General features: G+C 42.2%; 1 protein-coding gene across 16 annotated transcripts in view; it reads left to right on the plus strand.

Moving 5' to 3' along the window:
• Window positions 1-24,318, plus strand: part of obscnb (obscurin, cytoskeletal calmodulin and titin-interacting RhoGEF b) — a 760,766-nt gene that overhangs the window by 262,024 nt on the left and 474,424 nt on the right. For 15 of the 16 annotated variants that reach the window (XM_059639939.1, XM_059639947.1, XM_059639941.1 and 12 more), the window contains 2 exons: window positions 1,966-2,232; window positions 23,093-23,359. In XM_059639939.1, coding sequence (XP_059495922.1) covers window positions 1,966-2,232; window positions 23,093-23,359 — 534 coding nt within the window. The remainder of the gene's footprint in view (window positions 1-1,965; window positions 2,233-23,092; window positions 23,360-24,318) is intronic. The other variant, XM_059639958.1, reaches the window with a different exon arrangement.

The raw sequence follows: 24,318 nt of genomic DNA on the forward strand, positions 1-24,318 counted from the left end.
CTACCATTCCAGGGATCATCCGTGTGAATCTCCGCTGGACACGCTCCAGGGCTAGTATGTCCTTCCTGAGGTGTGGGGCCCAAAATTGGACACAGTATTCTAAATGGAGCCTAACTAGAGCTTTGTAAAATCTCAGAAGCACATTACTGCTTTTCCAACCCTCTTGAGATAAACGACAACATTACATTTGCTTTCTTAATCATGGACTCTACCTGCAAGTTAACCTTTAGAGAATCCTGGACCAACACTCCCAGATCCCTTTGTACTTCTGCTTTGCGAATTTTCTCACCATTTAGAAAATAGTCCATGCCTGTATTATTTTCTCCAAAGTGCAAAACCTCACATTTAGTCACATTGAATTTCATCAGCCATTTCCTGGACCACTCTCCTAAACTGTCTAAATCTTTCTCCAGCCTCCTCACCACCTCAGTACTACCTCCCTGTCCACCTATCTTCATATCATCGGCAAACTTCGCCAGAATGCCCCCAGTCCCTTCATCCAGATCATTAATATATAAAGTGAACAGCTGCGGCCCCCACACTGAACCCTGTGGGACACCACTTGTCACTGGTTGCCATTCCAAAAAAGAGCCTTTTATCCCAACTGTCTGCCTTCTGTCAGATAGTGATCCTCAATCCAAGCCAGTAGCTCACCTCGAACACCATGGGCCCTCACCTTACTCAGCAAATATCTGATGAATTATTTATTATTCTTTATTATCCCAGATTCTACTTATTCAGTCCAAATAACTCATCAAAACATATACACTGATACTTATTGTGACTACCACCTAAATTAGTTTGTTTCACGTCTTCTCAAGGCCTTGAGCCAAATATGGTTGCAAGAACCAAATGCCAAAAGCGAGGATAGAAACGTAAGATTGCATACTTTTAAAATAAAAGCAACATCAGATTAACAAAGCACTCAGAACCCACAGAATAACAATGGTTAATGGGACTTAAGGAGAAAATGCTGCAGTAGCTGGACTCACAGAGGATGATGGATGTGGTTTTTGAGGATCAGTCATCAAAGCCTTAGGACGTGGTCACTTTTAATTTTTCAGGGAAGTGTCCTTGACCCAACCATCTTTAGCTGCTTTATCTTTCTTTTTCTGGGTAAAGAGCTGAGTTGTTCACTGGTAAGGTTACACCTTGCAGCACCATTGAGAAATCCTTGCCCAACCTATATCACTTCTTGATGCCAAATAACATCATAATACATGAATGGTAATGACAGTCTCCAACATGCAAAGGCTCATCCATCAAATCCTGGCCTTTAGAGGTACCAGCATTAAATGAGACTGTAACCTATCTATATTCTTGGGGTCATTGTTGACCAGAGGCTTAATTCGATTAGCTATATGAGCATTGTAACTAAAAAAAACACAGCAAAGGATGAAATAAATAATCATTTTCTGACTCCCTCAGATACATTTTAATATCCACCAAGCCAGTTTTAGCTAATCACTTCATGCATTAGACAGATCTTTTCAGAAATTGCCCTCTGTAATTAATTGTTTATTATAGTTTAACCTCTAATACATGAAAAACGTATAAATTTTGTAAATGTATCTGTACAAACAAGCACTGAGATGTCCTTCCCAGTTGGACATGGCATGTAACGTTTTACATTATTTGCTTTTGATTTACAACTGCATAACACTTAACTTACTGTTTTGCCCTAACAGATAACTTTCATTTTGTATTCTCCATATCATGATGAAGTGATAATGCATTCACAAGTACAAACTCATGAATATATAGCCCTGGAAAAAATGTATAGTTATGGGGAAGACTAAATCATTTAAATAATTTGTTTCTAATTATAAATAATTTTTAAAACTTCAGAAGATGTAAAGTTTAAATCTTTTAAGTCAAATAAATATAAAAGTTCAGTACTTGTATAAAAAGCTTAATATTTTCTTTTGTTTTTATTGTAAATGCATTACAATCTTGCCCTGCCAGCCCTTCCGGTACTTTTCAAACAAGCTCTTCAGAACAAGGAAGCTGATGAAGGTAGCACCACTACATTACGGTGTGAGCTTACTAAGCCTGATGCTCCTGTAGAGTGGAGAAAGGGGATTATGGTGCTTCATCCCAGTGATAAGTATGAAATAAAGCAAGTGGGTTCTATTGCTGAACTGTCAATCTGCAATCTGAAACAAGAAGATGCTGGAGAATATATGTGTGATTCAGGTGATCAACAGACCACAGCTTTGCTTAAAGTGAAAGGTATGGAAAAACATTTTTATAATAATAGTAATAATTTATTCAGAATATAAAAATAGAACACTTCACCTTTATGTCACTTTGCTTTATCTATTAATAAGCAGATTTATGTGTTTTTGTTCCATTTAAATGTAATTGTAAACGTTTTGTGCCTTCCTTGCCTCCACTGTCTATTTTCCAAAGTTTCCCAGAACTCACAGACGTTTAGCAAGATGCCATTGGCACATCACGTACAAGCTGGTCAACAAAAATTAACAACATAAGTCCTATTTTCTAACTGTTCGCCCATTGCTCTAGGGACAACACAAGTGAATATCTAATTACTGCTTAAATATTACAAGAATCTCTAACTCAACCACTTTTTCAGACAATGAATTCCAGACTTCAAACACCCTATGGGTGAAAACAACCCTCCTCAATTCTGTCTGAGTGTTTATCGCTTACCCTAAATTTATATCCCCGTGTTATTGACCTGTCTACTAATGGGAAAAGTGCCCTCCTACCCACTCTATCCATGGCCCACATAATGCTAAATATCTGTATCAGATTGCTTCTCAATCTTCGCTGCTCCAAGGAAAACAATACCAACCTGTTATATTTTTGCTCATAGCTCAGAACCTCCTGTCCAGGTATCATCTTAATAAATTTCTTCTGACCTTCTAGTGCAATCACATCTTTCCTATACTGCACCAGAGCTGCACTCCTCATTCATTGTGATGTCAGTGGGAGCCTTTGGTAGTAACAGCCTTTGTTTCTCCCTTGGTCTGATGTATGGGCACTTCTGATGTTTGCCCAAGAAGATCGTGGCTCGATCCTCTTCATCCTCTCGTCCTCTCTCTCCTGCCTATCCCTAATGATATACCTCATTTTGGGGCTGACAGTCTGTGCTGCATTCACATGTCTAAACCCTCTCGGTCAACGTTCATGTACAGCTGCTCATAATGCCAAGTTGGTCATTGTCCCCTTTCCCATCTCCATTTGAAGGTTAAATTTCATTCCTTCTAAGAGCAAAAATGTCCTAATTCTTTCAAACACTGCGCTAATAATACAGCAGTGTGGGGCCTGATAAATATTTTGTTTTAGTTACCACTCTTACACAGTTAAATGAAATCCCATGTTACATATGAAATAATACGCAATACGAAAAGAACTCAGTTTTAAAGGGGACCCTGATTTTGAAGAAGTGAGGGATTTAAATGTTCTTCACCAAGAGTGGTGCAGCACCCCTAGTACTGGCAGAATTGGCCTGGTTCTGAGGACATATGTTCTAGACTGTATCTTCAGCAGGCGATGTAAGAGCCAATAAGAGGGAAAAGGATACTTAACCTCATCCTCAGTAATACACACATAATTACAAAGTAATAGACATGCCTGTCCAATACAGCATTGGTAGAAGTGGCCTCAGCACTGTCTTTGTGAAGGCCCATCGTCTCATTGAGGATATCATCCATCATGTTGTGTGATGGGAAACATCTAGCAACTTAAAGCGAGGACCTGTGAGACATGATGGGTGGCAGCTGCAGAATTGTAGTAAAACATAATACACAGTCTCAGGGCTCATCATATACCCATCAAGCTGCTCAATCCTGGTTCTATGAAGAATGCAGAAGAGCATTCTAGGAATACCGCGAAGGCAGACTTAAATATAAGAGCCAACCTAGTTAACCTACAATGTATAATTACTTGTGTGCCAAACAGCAAAAAGCACCTGGAGCTAGACAGAATTAAGAGATTCCACAACCAATGGATCAGATCTAAGGTGTGCAGTCCTGCCCCAAATAGTTACGAATGGTGGAGGAGGAGGCTTCACAAATATTGTCATCCTTGATAATGGGAGAGCCCAGTATTTTAGTGCATAAGATAAAACTGAAGGATTTTCAATAATTTGCAGTCAGAATTATGGAGTAGCTGATCCATCTCAGTTTCCTCCAGAGATCACCGAGCATCACAGCTGCCAGTCTTCAGCCAATTTGATTTACCCCACAAGATATCAAGCATTGGCTGAAACATTTTATGCTTGAAAGGCCCGGAGCCCTGGCAATGTTCCAGTAGTAGTACAGAAGATTTTACTATAGAATTATGCCTGTCCTGGCCAGGCTTCCTGTATAGCTACAACAGTCACTTACTTGATGTTGTGGAAATTTGCTGTGGAATGTCCTGTACATAACAAATAGGCCAAATTGAACCTGAACAGCCACCCCATCAGCCATCAGTAAAGTGATGGAAGGTATCATCAATGGTACTATCAAGCTGCACTTGCTATGTAATAACCTGCTCGCTGATGCCCAGTTTGGGTTCCACCAGGGCCACCCAGATCCTGACTTCATTACTGCCATGGTAGAAACATATTCAGGAGACCTGAATTCCAGAGGTGAGCTGGCAGTGGCTGTCCTTGACATCGAGGCTGCCTTTCACTGAGTGTGCCTTTGTGAAACTGTAGCTAAACTGGAGCCAATGGAAATTGGGGTAACTCTGCTGGTGGGAATCATACCTGGCACAAAGGAAAATGGTTGTGGTTTTTGGAGGTCAATCATCTCAGCTCCAGAACATCTCTGCAGGAGTTCCTCAGGTTATATATTTTCTAATCAACTTATTCAGAAATGTTATGACACACCTAAAGTCCTAGGCTCAACCACCTTCAGCTGCTTCATAAATAATTTTCTTCCAAAGATACGGTGAGAATTTTGCTGATGATTGCTGTATGCTCAGCACTGATTGTGATTTCTCAGACACTGAAACAGTCAGTACCAAGATATGTACAATATCTAGGCTTTTGGGATGACAGTATCAAGCAACAGTCACGCCAAAGAATTGCCGGGAAATGATGTAACTACCATATCTTCCTGTTTTTCTGTATTTTTGATTGTGGACTGAAATGGGAAATGACCATTTTAAAAACCAAGGAGGAAAGAAATTCTGCTGAGGGAATATCAGCAGATAAGGGCTAAATTAGAAAGAAGAGCCAAAAAAAAAACACTCCAGGTTATGAACAGAGCCACAAACTAGTTGGTACAGGATCAACAAGAATAAAGAGGTAATTGCTTGGCTCACAGATTGGTATGGGTGAATTGGGTTTGAATTCATGGGACATTAGCTCCAATACTGTGGAAGGAGGAAGCTGGTCCATTGGACCAGGCTCCATCTGAATCGTGCTGGAACCAGAGCCATGGTGAATCATACAATTAAGGGCTGTAGAAGTGGCTTAAAACTAAATAGTGGAGTAGGTTCAATTGCATAGAAAATTAGAAAATCAAAGGAGAGAAGATAGCATTCCACATTAGTGAGCTAATTATTATCAAAACATCATAAGAAAGGACAGAATGTGTGAAGGTCAAGTTGCACCAAGGAATCATAAAAGTATCAGGAAATGTTATAGTAGAACAAACTTCAAGGAGAGGCAATGGCCTATTGGTATTATTGCTGGACTGTTAATCCAGAGACCCAGATAAGGTTCTGGGGAACCAAGAATCTGGCCGTAGCAGAAGGGGAAATTTGAATTCAATCAACGTCTGGAAGTTAGAATCTAATGATGACTGTGAATTCATTGTCGATTGATGGAAAAACCCATTTTGTTCATTAATGCCCTTTAGGGAAGGAAACTGCCATCCTTACCTTGTTTGGCTTACGTGTGACTTCAGACCCACAGTAATGTGGTTGACTCTTGAATGCCCTCAGGGCAATTAGAGATGGATAATAGATGCTGCCTAGCCAGCGTTGCCTTCATTCTGTGAATGAATAAAAAAACAAACAAACTTAAAGATTGTATATCTTGATGCATGAAGCATTTGGAATAAGGTAGATGAACTGACATGCAACTCAAGATAAATGAATATGACCTAATTCCCATTACAGAAATACAGTTACAAGGAGATCAAACCTGGGAATTTAGTATTCTACAATATTTGAGCTTTCAGAGAGACTGGTGGGATGGAAAAGGTGGTGGGATAGTGCCGTGAGTGAAAGGTGAAATAAGAATAGTCATGGGAGATGATTTACACTCAGATGTTAGAGTCCATTTGGGTGGAGATAAAAAGTAACAGGGGAACGAAAGTAATGGTAAGGGAAAAAAAACAAAATGGTGGTTGGTAGAGGATCCTGGCTGTAAGGCTGCTCCTTTTGCTGAGGTTTTTTCAGTGCTGGAGCTGATTTCCTCACTTTCTTGGAGCAGAAATTACTGTTTTTATAAGATTTACGTTGTTTTTGGAACTTGTAAAAATCATCAAAAACAACAAAACTATAAACAGGAGCAAAGAGAGAGTGCAGGAGATAAAATTTTGGGAGAGTGCCCTCAAGGAGAGGTCAGAGAATGGCCCTAAAGATCACAGGATCACATCAAAAGAATCAAGCAGTGAACTTTCACAGCTGATTGACTGTGAAACTACAAACCCCTCTGAAGACCAGTCAAAGGAAAACAGACAATACAATGCAGTTTCACAGCGGACCTTGGGAGAACTCGTTATTGGAACTGCACGCAGCAGCTGGGAATGATAAGTGATTTCAGAGTCTGATCAGCCAAGTATTTAATTTTAAGACTCATAAAACTTATAAGTCTTGGTCTGAATTTTCTGTAAATCTATAATTGTGAGTATGGTGAGGTTTTTAATGTTTTATTTAGGCTTGTCTCTTGATTTTAATATAAAGGATAGATATTATGTTATCCCAGAGCAGTATTTTTGAGCAGTAAGACTGTGCTAACACTGAGTTTTTGAACAAGTGTGTTGTGATTGTGCTTTGGGTATATTCTGAATCTGTAAATTGTTTAAGGTGCAGGATGGCTTATAGTAGAATGATGTGCTGTTCCTTTCGGATGTGAAAGGTTCAGGAGAATTTCATTGTTCCTGGTGATTATGCTGCAGGAAGTGTGTTTGGATGCAAATCCTATCAAATCGCATGGATCAGTTGGAACCACAGTTAGAGGCAATGAGGAATTTTTAGGAACCAGGGGTATGATGGATAGTAGTTTCAGGAAGTTAGAAAAACTGCAGATATAGTCAGGTAGATGGATTAACGTGAAAAAAGCTAGAACCGGTTAGATAGTGCAGGACTCTCCTGAAGCTATCCCCATCTCAAACACGTATGCTGTTTTGGATAATGTCGGGGTAGTGGTCTCTCAGGGGTATATGGCTCTGACAGCCAGGTTTCTGGTACCGACACTGGCTGTACTGTAATGAGGGGTATGCCGAGTTCCAGATGATCAATGTGAAAGGATACTGTCTTGTCAGGGGCTCGGACAGATGTTTCTGTGGCCGACAGCAAGACATCAGAATGGTGTGTTACTTCCCTGGTGCCAGGGTCAGAGATGTATGGGAGAGGGCATAGAGTATTCTAAAAGGGGAGAAGAATGTCGTCATACTTGTTGGTACCAGTGATAGGAAGAGAAAGGGATGAGTTTCTGCAGAGAGAACATAGAAAATTTGGCAGGAGGTTGAAAGGTAGGTCATCGAGGGTAGTAATAACTGGATTACTCTCAGTGCTGTGTTCTAGTGAGATTAGAAATACGATAGGGCAGATGAATGCATGGCTGAGGAGCTGATGGGTGGGGCAGGGATTCACATTTTTGGATCATTGGGATTTCTTCTGGGGTAGAAGTGACTTGTACAAGAAGAATGGGTTGCACCTGAATTAGAAGGAGACCAATGTCCTGGCAGGTGCTACTTGGGAGGCTGTAAGCTAGGAAGGGGAGGAGTGGGACCCAATGAGGTAGTGACAATAGAGATCAGTCTGAGACTGGTACAATAGAGAAGAAGAGCAAGTTAAATAGTCAAGACAGGCAAGAGCAAGACAGAGAACAATAACTTATTCATTAAACTGCATTTATTTCAATGCAAGGGGTCTGACAGGTAAAGCAGATGATCTTACAACATGCTTGGGAACATTGGACTGGGATATTGTACCAAGACAAAAAGTTGGCTCAGGAAGGTAGCAAAAGATGGAAAATTATAGACCGGTTAGCCTAACCTCGGTAGTTGGTAAAATTCTAGAATCCATTGTCAAGGATGAGATTTCTAAATTCCCGGAAGTGCAGGGTCAGATTAGAACAAGTCAGCATGGATTTAGTAAGGGGAGGTCGTGCCTGACAAACCTGTTAGAATTCTCTCAAGAGGTAACAAGTATGTTAGACCAGGGAAACCCAGTAGATGTTATCTATCTAGACTTCCAAAAGGCCTTTGATACAGTGCCTCACGGGAGGCTGCTGAGCAAGGTGAGGGCCCATGGTGTTCGAGGTGAGCTACTGACTTGGATTGAGGATTGGCTGTCTGACAGAAGGCAGAGAGTTGGGATAAAAGGTTCTTTTTCGGAATGGTAACCGATGACGAGTGGTGTCCTGCAGGGTTCGGTGTTGAGGCCGCAGCTTATACATTAATGACTTGGATGAAGGGACCAGGCGAAGTTTGCCGATGATACAAAGATAGGTGGACAGGGAGGTAGTACTGAAGAGGTGGGGAAGCTGCAGAAAGATTAAGACAGTTTAGGAGAGTGGTCCAGGAAATGGCTGATGAAATTCAATGTGACTAAATGTGAGGTTTTGCACTTTGGAGAAAAGAATACAGGCATGGACTATTTTCTAAATGGTGAGAAAATTCGCAAATCAGAAGTACAAAGGGATCTGGGAGTGTTGGTCCAGGATTCTCTAAAGGTTAACTTGCAGGTAGAGTCCGTAATTAAGAAAGCGAATGTAATGTTGTCGTTTATCTCAAGAGGGTTGGAATATAAAAGCAGCGATGTGCTTCTGAGATTTTATAAAGCTCTAGTTAGGCCCCATTTAGAATATTGTGTCCAATTTTGGGCCCCACACCTCAGGAAGGACATACTAGCCCTGGAGCGTGTCCAGCGGAGATTCACACGGATGATCCCTGGAATGGTAGGTTTAACGTATGATGAACGGCTAAGGATCCTGGGATTGTATTGATTAGAGTTTAGAAGGTTGAGGGGAGATCTAATAGAAACTTACAAGATAATGTATGGTTTAGAAGGGTTGGATGCTAGGAAGTTGTTTCCGTTAGGCGGGGAGACTAGGACCCATGGGCACAGCCTTAGAATTAGAGGGGGTAAATTTAAAACTGAAATGAAACGACATTTCTTCAGCCAGAGAGTGGTGGGCCTGTGGAATTCATTGCCACGGAGTGCAGTGGAGGCCGGGACGTTGGATGCCTTCAAGGCAGAGATTGACAAATTCTTGATCTCACAAGGAATCAAGGGCTACGGGGAGAGCGCAGGGAAGTGGAGTTGAAATGCCCATCAGCCACGATTTAAATGGCGGAGTGGACCTGATGAACCGAATGGCCTTACTTCCACTCCTATGTCTTATGGTCTTATGGTCTTATCTCTGGACTGGCAGCCTAATGTTCCAGGGTACAGATGCAGTAGAAAGGGGGACAGTAGAGGAGGGGGAATGGTGATTTTGGTTAAGGTTTTTGGTTTATAGCTGTACTTAGGGGAGGATATTCCTGGGAGAATATCAAGTTTGATTTTCTCATTCATTAACAGGATGAGGACATTGCTGGCTGAGTCAGCATTTATTGTCCATCCCTAATTGCCCAGAGGGCAGTTCAGAGACAATCACATTTGCTGTGGGTCCGGAGTCATATGTAGGCCAGACCAGGTAAGGATGGCAGTGATATTAGGATATTAGTGAACCAGATGGGTTTTTCCCTGACAAATGACAATGGATTCATGGTCATCATTAGATTCTTAATTCCAGATATTTTTATTGAATTCAAATTCCACCATCTGCCATTGCGGGATTTAAACCCAGGTTACAAGAACATTATCTGGGTCTCTGGATTAACAGTCCAGCTATAATACCACTGGGCTTCCCTATGTTGCCTCTCCTATATGGGTGAAACTGAGAAACAGAAAAGGATTATTGGGATTGTAGTATTGTCACCCAGTAGTCAGAGGGAAATCGAGAAGCAAATATGTAAGGAGATCTTGGATGTCTGTAAGAATAATAGGGTTGTAACAGTATGTGATTTTAACTTTACAAACATAGATTGGGACTGCCATAGTGTTAAAAGCTTGGATAGAGAGGAATTTGATGTGTGCGCAAAATAGTTTTCTTAATCAGTATGTGGAGGTATGTACTAGAGATGGAGCAAAACGTGACCTCTTGGGAAAGAAGGCAGGGCAAGTGACTGAGGTGTCAGTGGGGGCCCACTTTGGGGCCAGTGATCATAATTCTCCAATTGTTTTTAAAAATTGTGGAAAAGGATAGACTTGATCTAACGTTAATGTTCTGAATTGGATAAGGCCAAGTTCGATGGTATGAGGCAAGAACTTTCAAAAGTTGATTGGGTGGGGTATTTGCAGATAAATGGATGGGGGGAAAGTGAGAGGCATTTTAAAATTTGATAATGAGGGTTCAAAGACATTAAGTACATGTTAGTATGAAGGGCAAGCCTGGGAGGGGTAGGGAATGCTAGATGACGGGAGAAATTGAGGCTCTGGACAAGAAAAAGGAGGAAACATATGTCAAGTATAGACAGCTGGGATCAAGTGAATCCCTCGAGGCGTATAAGGGCAGTAGGAGTATACTTAAGAGGGAAATCAGGAGAGCATAATAGGGACTTGAGATATCTTTGGCAATAGTGTTAAGGAGAATCCAAAGAGATTCTACAAATACATTAAAGGAAAAAGAGTAACTAGGGATATAAGACCATCCATGTGTGGAACAACAAGAGATGGGTGAGATATTGAACAAGGATTTCGTGTCAGTATTTACCGTGGAGAAGGATGTGGAAGCTAGAGATCTTGGGAAAATAAATAGTGATATCTTGAAAAGTATCGATATTACAGAAGAGGAGAAGCTAGACTCCTTAAAAGGCATACTTTTAAGGTGAGGGGAGAAAGATTTAAAAGAGACTTGAGGGGCAACTTTATCACACAGTGGATGGTGCATGTATGGAATGAGCTGCAATAGGAAGTGGTAGAGGTGGGTATGATTCCAGCATTTAAAAGCAATCTGGACGGATACATGAATAGGAATAGTTTTGAGGGATATGAGCCAAATGCTGACAAATGACAATGTGGAGGTAATGGCTAACATTCTGGAGACCTGGGTTCAAATCCCGTCATATGGATGGTAGAATTTGAATTCAATAAATCTAGAATTAAAGGTCTAATGAGGACGATGGTACCATTGCCAATTGTCAGAAAAACCCATCCAGTTCACTGCTGTCCTATAGGGAAGGAAATCTGATATCCTTACCTGGTCTGGACTGTATGTGACTCCAGACCCACAGCAATGTGGTTGATTCTTAACTGTCCCCTGGGCAATGAGGGATGGGCAAAAATGCTGGCTCAGCCGGAGACACCCATGCCCCATGAGTGGATTTTTGAAAAAAGGGACTAGATCACTTTGGGGTATCTGGTCGGCATGGAGAAGTTGGACGAAAGGGTCTGGTTTTGTGTTGTGTAGCTGTATGACTCCATGAGTAGCATGCAGACCCCAAACAGTAGCTGCTGGATAAGAACAGCTATAAGTCAACAAATAATAGAACGTAGAACTGTAGAGCGCAGGAAAGGGCCTTCTGGCCCACGATGTTGTGCCGAACATAATGCCACATTAAACAGCCCTTGGTCCTTTCATATCCACATGCTTATCTAAAAGTCCCTTATATTCCCCTAACATATCTGCCTCCACCATCACCCCTCGCAGCATGTTCCAGACTCCTACCAATCTCTCTCTAACAACTTGCTCCTCACATCTCCTTTGAACTTTCCCCATCTCACCTTAAATACGTGTCCCCTAGTATTAGACATTTCAACTCTGAGAAAAATATTCTGACTGTCAACCCTGTCTATGCATCTCATAATTTTGTAGACTTTTATCAAGTCTCCCCTCAGCCTCCACCACTCCAGAGAAAACAACCCAAGTCTTTCTAGCCTCTCCTTGTAGCTCATACTGTCTAATCCAGGCAGCATCTTTGTAAACCTGTTCTGCACCCGCTCTAAAGCTTCTGTATCCTTCCTGTAATGTGGCAGCCAGAATTGAATGCAACAGGAACATGTCAAAATAATAAGGCAATAATTTTCAGTGACATAAACCTTCATGTGGTTTGGGTTGATCAAAATAGAAGGAGTATTCACAACAACAAATCTTGGATTGGGTAATGAGGCAGTTCTAATAAATGACCTTGGAGTAAAAGGTTTCCTAGGAAGTAGTGTACATAAAGTGACAGAATTTAATATTCAGTTCGTGTTTGAGAAATATGAGTGTGAAACAGCTCTGTTTTTAATAAAGGGAATTACAATGAAATGAGGATAGATTTGGTTAAAGTCAATTGGACAGATAGATTAGTAGGATGCATGTCTCTCAGCAAAACTACATCCCAGTAAGGAGGAAAGATTCTATCAGAGGGGGAATCAATTATGGCAACCAGGGGAGTATTGAGTTGAAAGAAAAAACATACAAGGAGGCAAAAGTCAGTGATAGCCCTAAAATCTGGGATAAATTCAGAACCCAGCAAAGGACAACTAACAAGATAATAGACAGAAGGTAAACTATGAAGGCAAAAAAGTGAGGAATATAAAAACTGACAATAAAAGCTTGTTCAAATATATAAAAAGGAGGTCAATAGCAAACCTTGGCCCCCTAGAAAATGAATCTGGAGAGACAGTTATTGGAAACAGCAGAGTTATACTGATATTTTGCATGTCTTTATTGTGGAACATACTTAAAATTAATACAAATAATAGTACCATTAATACTAAATAACACGGGGAAGCAATTAAGTACCACCATCATCACAAGAGAAACTTTATTTATCATTTGGCAAACGAATGGGGCTGAAGACACATACGACCTCTGGACTTGATGGTTTGCACCTAGGATTCTAAAAGAGGTAGCTGCAAAGACAGTGTGCATTGATTATTATTTTTCAAAAATCTTTGCATTCTGCCGGAGTACTAGTAGGTTGGCAGTTTTCCAATGTGACATCCTATTCAAAAAGGGAAGGAAGCAAAAAGCGGGCAACTATAGGCTTATTAGCCTAACATCTAATGTTGGTAAAGTATTGCGAACAATTATTAAGGAAACAACAGCAGAACATTCAGAAAATCACAATTCCATGAAGCAGAATCAGCGTGGCTCCTTGAAAGCGAAACCATGTCTGACTAATTTATTAGAAGTTTATTAGATAGAGGGGAGTAGTAGATATGTAGTGTTTGGACTTTCATAAGATAACCCCACAAAAGGTTAAGTCAGAACATAGGAACACATGGTTTTGTAGGTAGTACATTGGCATGGATAGAGAATTGGCTGATGGGCAGGATACTGTGAGTGGGAATAAGGCTTTCTTTTTCAGGTTGGAGACTTATGTTCAGTGGGATTCCACAGAGATTAGTACTGGGATGGTAAAATAGAGGAGAAGACTGAGTTATGGGCTACTAGAATTGAAAGGAATGGGGTTAGTAAGGAGGAGGTGTTATCAATTCTAGAAGGTGTAAAGGTAGATAAATCCCCTGAGCCAGATGGGATTTTTCCGAGCATTCTCTGGGAAACTAGGGAGGAGGTGGCGGAGCCTTTGGCCTTGATCTTTGACTCCTCATTGTTTACAGGTTTAGTACCAGAGGACTGGAGGATTGCAATTATTGTGCCCTTGTTTAAGAAGGCCAGTAGGGATGACCCAGGTAATTATAGACCTGTGAGCCTTGTGTCTGTTGTAGGAAAAGCTTTGGAAAGAATTATAAGAGGTAGGATTTATAATTGTCTATAATTTGATTGGAGATAGTCAATATGGATTCATCAAGGGCAGGTCGTGCCTCACAAACCTCATTGAGTTTTTTGAGAAGGTGATCAAGCATGTGGATGAAGCTAGGGCAGTTGACGTGTACATGGACTTCAGTAAAACTTTTGATAAGGTTCCACATGGTAGGCTATTGAAGAAAATACGGAAACATGGGATTGAGGGAGGTTTAGCAGTTTGTATTAGAAACTGGCTTTCTGTAAGAACGCAATGAGTGGTGGTTGTTGGAAAATATTCAGCCTGGAGCCAGGTCACTAGTGGTGTGCCTCAAGGATCTGTCTTGGGACCACTGCTGTTTGTCATTTTTATAAATGACTTGGACTCAGGCATACGTGGATGGATTAGTAAGTTTGCAGATGACACTAAAGTCGGTGGAGTGGTGGACAGTGTGGAAGAATGTTGCAGGTTGCAGGGAGACTTGGATAAACTGCAGAATTGGGCTGAAAGGTGGCAAATGGAGTTCAATGTGGATAAATGTGAGGTGATTCACTTTGGGAGGAATAATAGGAAGGCAGAATACTGGGTCAATGGAAAGATTCTTGGTAGTGTGGATGTGCGGAGGGATCTTGGTGTCCATGTACATGGATCCCTGAAAGTTGCCACCCAGGTTGATAGTGCTGCCAAGAAGGCCTATGGTGTGGTAGGTTTTATTGGTAGAGATATGCTATTCCAGAGCCGTGATGTCAGGCTGCAACTGTACAAAACACTAGTGCGGCCTCACTTGGAATACTGCGTGCAGTTCTGGTCACCCCATTACAAAAAGGATGTGGAAGCATTGGAAAGGGTGCAGATGAGATTTACCAGGATGTTGCCTAGTCTGGAGCAAAGGCCTTATGAAGAAAGGCTGAGGGACTTGTGTCTGTTCTCATTGGAGAGAAGGAGGCTAAGAGGGGATTTAATCGAGACGTACAAGATGATCAGAGGATTAGATAGGGTGGACAGTGAGAGTCTTTTTCTGAGGATGATGATGTCAGCTTGTACAAGGGGGCATAGCTACAGATTGAGGGGTGATAGATTTAAGACAGATGTCAGAGGCTGGTTCTTTACTCAGAGATGATAAGGGTGTGGAATGCCCTGCCTGCCAATGTAATGAACTGAGCCACATTAGGGGCATTTAAACAGTCCTTGGATAAGCATATGGATGATGATGGGATAGTGTAGTGGGATGGCCTTAGATTAGTTCACAGGAGGGCTCAACATTGAGGGCCGAAGGGTCTGTTCTGCGCTGTATTGTTCTATATTCTATGTTCTATGTATCTCTTTATAATATATATCAATGACTTGCAGGAAGGAAGCAAATCTACTCTCGCCAAATTTGCAGACATTACAAAAATAGGTGAGAACACTGGTTCCGAGAGGGATACAAACAGTTTGCAGAGAAATGTTGATAGGTTAATGAAATGTGCAAAAAGTCGGCAAATGGAATGTAATGTGGGAAAATGTTCGGTTGTGGATTTTGGAAGAGAGATCAAAAGAATAGAAAATTTCTTTAATTGAGCAAACTTGCAAAATGCTGCAACACAAAGAGACTAGGGTACTTATCCATGAAACACAGAAAGCTAGCATCGACAGCAAGAACAGCAGATGCTGGAGTCAGATACAAGACAATAGACAATAGGTGCTGGAGTAGGCCATTCGGCCCTTTGAGCCAGCACCACCATTCATTATGATCATGGCTGATCATCCACAATCAGTATCCTGTTCCTGCCTTATCCCCATAACTCTTGATTCCACTATCTTTAAGAGCTCTATCCATCTCTTTCTTGAAAGCATCCAGAGAGTTGGCCTCCACTGCCTTCTGGGACAGAGCATTCCATATATCCACCACTCTCTTGGTGAGGAAGTTTTTCCTCAACCCTGTTCTAAATGGCTTACCCCTTATTTTTAAACTGTGTCCTCCGGTCCTGCACTCACGCATCAGCGGAAACATGCTTCCTGCCTCCACAGTGTCTAATCCCTTAATAATCTTATATGTCTCAATCAGATCCCCTCTCATCCTTCTAAACTCAAAAGTATGCAAGCCCAGTCGCTCCAATCTTTCAACATATGATAGTCCCACCATTCCGGGAATTGACCTTGTGAGCCTACGCTGCACTCCCTCAATAGCAAGAATGTCCTTGCTCAAATTGGGAGACCAAAACTGCACACAATACTCCAGGTGCGGTCTCACCAGGGCCCTGTACAGCTGCAGAAGGACCTCTTTGCTCCTATACTCAATTCCTCTTGTGATGAAGGCCAGCATGCTATTAGCTTTCTTCACTACCTGCTGCACCTGCATGCTTGCTTTCATTGACTGATGTACAAGAACACCTAGATCTCGTTGTGCTTCCCCTTTACCTAACGACTCCATTGAGATAGTAATCTGCCTTCCTGCTCTTGCCACCAAAGTGTATAACCACACATTTATCCTCATTAAACTGCATCTGCCATGCATCCGCCCACTCACCTAGCCTGTCCAAGTCACCCTGTATTCTAATAACATCCTCCTCACATTTCACACTGCCACCCAACTTTGTGTCCTCAGCAAATTTGCTAATATTACTTCTAATGCCTTCATCTATATCATTAATATATATCGTAAACAGCTGCGGTCCCAGCACCGAACCTTGTGGTACCCCACTGGTCACTGCCTGCCATTCCGAAAGGGACCCGTTTATCACTACTCTTTGCTTCCTGTCAGCCAGCCAATTTTCAATCCAACTCAGTATTTTGCCCCCAATACCATGTGTCCTAATTTTGTTCACCAATCTCTTATGCGGGACTTTATCAACGGCTTTCTAAAAGTCCAGGTACACTACATCCACTGGCTCTCCCTTATCCATCTTCATGGATACATCCTCAAAAAATTCCAGAAATTAGTCAAGCACGATTTCCCATTCGTAAATCCATGCTGACTATGACCTATTCTGTTACTGCTATCCAAATGAGTCGTAATTTCATCTTTTATAATTGACTCCAGCATCTTTCCCACCACTGACGTCAGGCTAACTGGTCTATAATTTCCTATTTTCTCTCTCCCTCCTTTCTTGAAAAGTGGGACAACATTAGCCACCCTCCAATCCGCAAGAACTGATCCTGAATCTATAGAACCTTGGAAAATGATTACCAATGCGTCCACAATTTCTAGAGCCACCTCCTTAAGTATCCTGGGATGCAGATGTGGAGGCTGGTGGGTGATATGTGAGGACAAGGGGATTCTGTCTTTATTTTTGTTAGGGGAACGGGGCATGGGGCAGAAGTGCGGGAAACGCAAGAGATGCGGTTGAGGGCATTTTCGACCACCAGAGGGTGGATGTTATATTCCTTGAAATAGGAGGACATCTGGGATGTTTGGGAGTGGAATGCTTCAGCTTGGGAACGGACACTGTGGAGGCAGAGGAATTGAGAGTAGGGAGTCACATTCTTGCAGGAGGTCGGTGAGAGGAGGTGTAGTCCAGGTAGCTGTGGGAGTCGGTGGGCTTGAAATAGATGACAGTTTCAAGGCAGTCACCAGAGATGGACATGGAGGGATCCGGGAAGGAGAAGGAGGTATTGGAGATGGTCCAAGTGAATTTGATATTGGGGTGATAGGTGTTAGTAAAGTTGATGAACTGCTTAAGCTCCACATGGGAGCATGAGGCGGTACCAAGTGTTATGGAGGAAGAGGTGGGGCATAGTTCCAGTGCCATAGCGGAAAAGGGACTGTTCTACGTATCTTACGAAGAGGCAGGCATTGCTTGGGCCCATGTGGGTGCCCATGGCCACACCCTTCGTCTGTCGGAAATGGGAGGCGTTAAAGGACAGGTTGTTCAGGGTAAGGACAAGTTCTGTTAAGCGGATGAAGGCCTTGGTGGAGGGGGACTGGTTGGGCCTGTGGGAGAGGAAGAAGCGGAGGTTTTTTAGGCCATCTGTGTGGGGGATACAAGTGTACAGGCTTGGATGTCCATAGTGACAATGAAGTGTTGGGGGCCAGCGAATAGGAAGACTTGGAGGAGGTGGAGGGTGCGGGTGGTGTCCCAGACATCAGTGGGGAGTTCCTGGACCAGGAGGGACAAAACAGAGTCAAGGAAAGCGGAGATGAGCTCAGCGAGGCAGGAGCAGGCAGAGACAATGGGTCGACCAGGGCAGTCAGGTTTGTGGATTTTGAGAAGGAGATAGAAACTGGTCGTGCAGAGTTGCGGAACGATGAGTTTGGACACTGTGGGTGAGAGGTCAACTGAAGTCATAAGGTTGTAGAACATAGAACACTTCAGCGCAGAACAAGCCCTTCGGCCCTCAATGTTGCGCCCTCCTGTGAACTAATCTAAGCCCAGCCCCCTACACTATCCCATCATCATCCATATGCTTATCCAAGGACTGTTTAAATGCCCCTAATGTGGCTGAGTTAACTACATTGGCAGGCAGGCATTCCACGTCCATATGACTCTCTAAGTAAAGAACCAGCCTCTGACATCTGTCTTAAATCTATCACCCCTCAATTTGTAGCTATGCCCCCTTGTACAGGCTGACATCATCATCCTCGGAAAAAAGACTCTCTGGCCTGAGAGATGATGGTTTGGTGGTCAGGGGTGGGGTCACAATTGCGGGGGGCATCGGTAGGAGGAGGTGTCAGAGAGTTGGTGCCAGGCCCTGGGTATGTAAAGGTCAGTGCACAATACCACTACTGCCCCTCCTCTTATCTGCAGGATTGACGGTGCTGTTAGAGTTAGAGTGGAGGGAACAGAGTGCTGTGTGTTCCGTGGGTAGGTTGGAGAGAGTGAGTCGGGTGGAGAGATTCAGGTGATTGATATCACAATGGCAGTTGGAAGTGAAGAGGTTGAGCGAGGATAGGAGGCTGTGGGGTGGTGTCTAGGAGGATGGGGTTTGTTGGAGGTCTGAAAGCTAAATGGAATAGAGTCATAGGGTGATACAGCATGGAAACAGGCCCTTCAGCCCAAACTGGTCCATGCTGGCAATGGTGCTCACTCAGCTAGTTCCAATTGTTTGCATTTGGTCCATATCCCTCTAAACCCTTCCCATTCATGTACCTATTCAAATGTTTTTTAAATGTTGCTATTTTACCTGCCTCAACCACTTTGTCTGACAGCCTATTCCATAGACGCATCTCTCTCTGTGTGAAGAAGTCGCTCCTTGGGTCCTCCTTAACTCTTCCCCTTCTCACCTTAAACCTATGCCCTCTAGTTTTCAGTTCCCCATCACTGGGAAGAGTATTATATGCATTCATCCCATCTATACCCCTCTTGATTTTATACACCTCAATAAGGCCCTGCCTCATTTTCCAATGTTCCAAGCAATAAAGTCCTATCCTGCCTAACTTCTCCCGATAACTCAGGCCGACTCGTCTTGGCAAGATCCTCGTAAATCTTGTTTGCACATTTTCCATTTTAACTATGCCTTTCCTATGACAGGATAACCAAAATTGTACACAATACTCCAAGTACAGAACCCAACGGCTTATACAGCTGTGACATAATGTCCCAACTCCTAGACCAATCAAGGGCAGCATGCTAAATGTCTTCCTCGCCACCATGTCTACCTGTGATTCCGCTTTCAATGAACTATGTACTTGTACTCCCGGGTCCCTCTGTTCCACAAAACTTCTAGAACCTTACCATTTACTATGTAAGTCCTACCTTCATTTGACTTTGCAAAGAGCAACACCTCACACTTATCTACATTGAATTGCATTTGCTAATCCTCAGCCCACTTCCCCATCTGATCAAGATCCCTCTGTAATTTTTTGATGACATTCTTCGCTATCAGTTAAATTTCCTAATTTTGTATCATCCGCAAACTGGCTAATCATGCCTTATACTTTCACATTCAGATAATTTATGTAAATAATAAATAACAAAGGTCCTAGCACTGACTCCTGTGGCACAACAATAGTCACAGGCCTCCAGTCTGAGAAATAGCCTTCAACCATCACCTTCTGCTTCCTACCATCGAGCCAATTTTGAATCTAATCAGCTAGCTCGTCCTGAAACCCATGAAACCTAATTCATGAATAGCCTGATGTGCGGGACCTTGTCAAAAGCCTCACTAAAATCTGTACAGACAACGCCCAATGCCCTACTCTCATCCAGCCCCTTGGTTACCTATTTGAAATACTCTGAATGATTTGTCAAACATGACTTCCCACGTTCAATTCCATACTGATTGTCCCTAATCAGACCTTGACTAACCAAATGTTGGTTGATCCTGTCCCTCAGTATCCTCTCCAACAACTTGCCGATCACTGATGTTAGGCTTATCGGTCTGCAGTTCCCTGGCTTATCTTTGCTACCTTTTTCTAAACAATGGAACAAAATTTGTCACCATCCAGTCTTCCAGAACTTCACCAGTGGCTAAAGATGAAGTAAAAATCTCTGCACGAGCCTCTGCTATTTCTTCCCTAGCCTCCCACAGTATCCAAGGATCAGGCCCAGAGGATTTATCCACCTTAATGCACTTTAAGGCTGCAGACACCTCCTGTCTGGTAATATGCATGAATGTTGAGCTGGAGGAATACAGCAAGCCATGCAGCATCAGAGGAACAGGAAAGCTTATGTTTCGGGTCGGGACCCTACTTCAGAAATGGGGAGGGTGAGAGGAGCTCGGAAATAATAAATAGAGAGAACAGGGGTGGGGCTGGGAAAAGTAGATGGGATGGTGATAGGTAAGTGTATGTAGGCAGTAGTTGGGATTGGTCAGTGAAGTGGGAATGATGGATGAGGCCGGGGCTAGGGAGATTTTGAAACTAATAAAATCCCTGCCTGGTCTGTTGTATTCTTCTGGCTCCACATTTCATTATCTCTGACTCCAGTAGCTGCAGTTCTTGCTATTTCTGTTTGAATGCTGACTCTTATTTCAAGGAGTCTAAAGTACAAGAGCAGGGAAATTTCAGTGCACTTGTTCAAGGTGCTGGTGAAACCATATCTGGGGTAGTGTGAATAGTTTTGTCTCCTTACTTAAATAAAAATATCATTTCATTGGAAGCATTTCAGTGAATGTTCACCAAGGATGACCTCTGATTTGGAGGGATTGTCTTATGAGCAAAGGCTAAAAAAATTGGGAACCAACTTAATGAGTTTAATGAAACTCATTGAAATAAAAAAGGATTCTTGAGAGAAATTGAAAGAACTGTAGATGCTGCAAATCTGGAACAAAAACAGAAGTTACTGGAAAAACTCAACAAGTCTGGCAGCATCTGTGAAGAAAAATATCAGAGTTAACTGAGGAAGGATCTCCGGACCCGAAACATTAACTCAGATTTTTTTCTTCACAGTTGCTGCCAGACCTGCTGAGCTTTTTCAGCGACTTTTGTTTTTATTCAGGATTCTTAGGGGGCCTGACTTTATAAATGCTGAGAGGATGTTTCTCCTCTCATTGGGGAAATTTCTGCATGTATATAAAATTCTTAACTTTTATGATGACTGTGGGAATAGAGCGACTTGAAGAATTCCAGTATGCTACCTGAGTGAGGTATAACAAAGACCACCTCCAACAATAGAGAGTTTAAACATTACTCCTTGACACTCAGTGGCATTACCATCCCCAAATTCCCTACTATCAACATCCTCTTCAGTCACAGTTGAACAGAAACTGAACTGGACCAACTATATAAATACTGCAATGACAAGAGCAGGTCAAAGGATAGGAAACCTACAACAAGCAACTTATTTCTTGACTAACCAAAGCCTGTCCAATATCTGTAAGGCATGTCAAGACTGTGATAGAATCCTCCCCACTTGCTTGAATGAGTGCTGCTCAAACAATATTCAAAAAACATGATACCATCATGTACAAAGCCCGCCTGATGGGCACCACATTCACAAACATTCATTTCCTCGCAACTGATGCTCATTTACAGCAGTGCATAACGTCTATAAGAGGTACTGACGAAATTCACCATTGCTTCTTAGATAGAGCCTTCCAAGCCCGTAATAATTACCACCTTCAAGGATAGCAGATACATGTGAACTCCACCACTTGCACACTTCCTCCAAGCCATTCATCATCTGACTTGAAAATATATTGCAGTTCTTTCACATTACTAGGTTGAAATCTTTGGAACTCTCTCCCTAACAGGAACATGACCATACTTAGACGAAAAGGACTGTAGATATACAAGAAGGCAGCCCACTGCTACCTTTTTACGGTTCACTAGTGATGGGCAATAAATGCTACTCTAGGCGGCAATGTCCAAATCCCATGAATGAAGAAATAAAATGTATGCCCATTGGAGTGAGTGATTGGCTGTGCATAATCGTATTGCACAAACATAATTTAGGTTTTAACCCTCTGATTTATCCAGGATATCTATTTTGGTATGTGAGTCAGAACCCTGTGAACTTTTCAATTCAAGCTTAAAGCTGTAGATCTTCCAGAGGGTTCCAGATGCCAGTTAATTGCACTTTGGAAATTTAAACTTCCCATTATTTCCTGGTTAGTCATTGCATCATAGTGTCCAAAGTGTCCTGGTGCACATCTGTCAGGGTACATCCAGTGTTCAACTTTCTGGAGCCCAGGAGATCTGAGCCAACATGCTTGATACTGATTTTATTTTATCTTTAAGCAGATATATACAAAGAAATTGCATGTTAATACTTGTATTGTTAAATGAACATATATACATTTTTATTCATTTGAACATTTCTCCATGATGAAAGAGAAACACTCTTGTATATAGTGCCTTTCACATCTGTCAGAAGTCTTAAAGTACCCTACAGCCAGTGTAATACTTATTGAAATGTTGTTGTTGTTTTAATGTAAGAAATGCTGCAATCAGTTTGTGGACACCCAGATTCTGCAAAAAGCAACATGAAAATCACCAGATAATTTACTTTTGAGATCGATATTGAGCAGGAAATTAGGAATAATGCTTTGAAATAGGCCCAGAAGATCTTTTACACCTGCCAGGTTCCTTAGTTGAAGAGAAAAATGGTACTTCTGACAGTACAGTGCTCCCTTGATCCTGCACAGTACTACCACATTGAGCCCAAAATCCTCTGACTCACCGGTGAGACTGCTATCCTCTGAGAAATTGCTGACACGCTTGTTTTCTTGTAGCTTGTGAATTTTGCTAATTGGTAAATTGTTGCAGTGAAGAAGTTGTGTAGAGTCACTCAAGAAGGCATTCCACTTTTCTGTTCTAGTTCTTCCAGTACTTTTCAAGAAAAAGCTTCAGAATAAAGAACATAAAGAAGGGAGTGTCGCCACATTGCAGTGCGAGCTGACAAAACCTGATGCCCCTGTAAAATGGAAAAAGGGATCCACGCTGCTTGATGCTAAAGATAGATACAAAATGAAGCAAAAGGGTATTAACGTTGAGCTGATTATTCATGACTTAAAACTTGAAGATGCTGGAGAATACACCTGTGACTCTGGGGATGAACAGACAACTGCTTTGTTAAAAGTAAAAGGTAATCAGTTTCTTTTATGAAATGACTCTTTCATTGGCATTTCTTTCTACCAACTGTCCTTCCCCGTTCTTCACTTGCCAAGATGAAACCACTTGATAGTTGGTAGACAATTCTCGGGAGGGGAGACAATAGGAACTGCCGATGCTGGAGTCTGAGATAACAAGGTGTGGAGCTGGATGAACACAGCAGGCCAGGCAGCATCAGAGAAGCTGGAAAGCTGACGTTTCGGTTCTGGACCTTTCTTCTGAAGAAGAGGCCATACCCGAAACAACAGCTTTCCTGCTCCTCAGATGTTGCCTGGACTGCTGTGTTCATCCACTCCACATCTTGTTATCTCTGTGAGGGGAGATTTGTTTGGATTTGAATATTCCTTTTCCAGAGGGAAAATGAAAGTGTTCTGATGCATAATAAGTGTGCTGGTACAACGATGTTGAATACATTAGAAAGACTAAGCCAATAAAACATAAAATAAGACCTGATATTGGGTGAAGGGATAGTGTTGCTTGCCTATTTGTTGTGATGTAGTAGCATGCAAGCATCTTAAAAAAGGAAAAGAACTGCAGATGCTGAAGACCTGAAATACAAATGGAAAGTACTGCAGAAACTCAGCAGGTGTGGCATCTCTCTGGAGAGCATCTCTGCACAAATCTTGCTAGACATGCAAAGCTGCCTGCTATTTTAAATAATACAGGTGTGCGCAGTGGTATTATGAGGTTGTGGTTGTACCAAGTACCAAGGTCCTTCATGTTCTGATGAAAAGTCACCACAACTCGAAACATTGACTCTGCTTTCTCCCCACAAATCCTAGGTCTAGAACCACTTATAAGCAAAAAAAACCACGTGGTGTTATGGGATTGTTGAGGAGATTTTTAAACACCACGCCTAAGTCCAAGAAGTTTGGATCTTCAAAAGCATACGCAGCAGAGGAAATACCTTAAGACCATAAGATGTTGAAGCAG

Source organism: Stegostoma tigrinum, chromosome 2 (assembly GCF_030684315.1).
Source record: "Stegostoma tigrinum isolate sSteTig4 chromosome 2, sSteTig4.hap1, whole genome shotgun sequence".
NCBI lineage: Eukaryota > Metazoa > Chordata > Chondrichthyes > Orectolobiformes > Stegostomatidae > Stegostoma > Stegostoma tigrinum.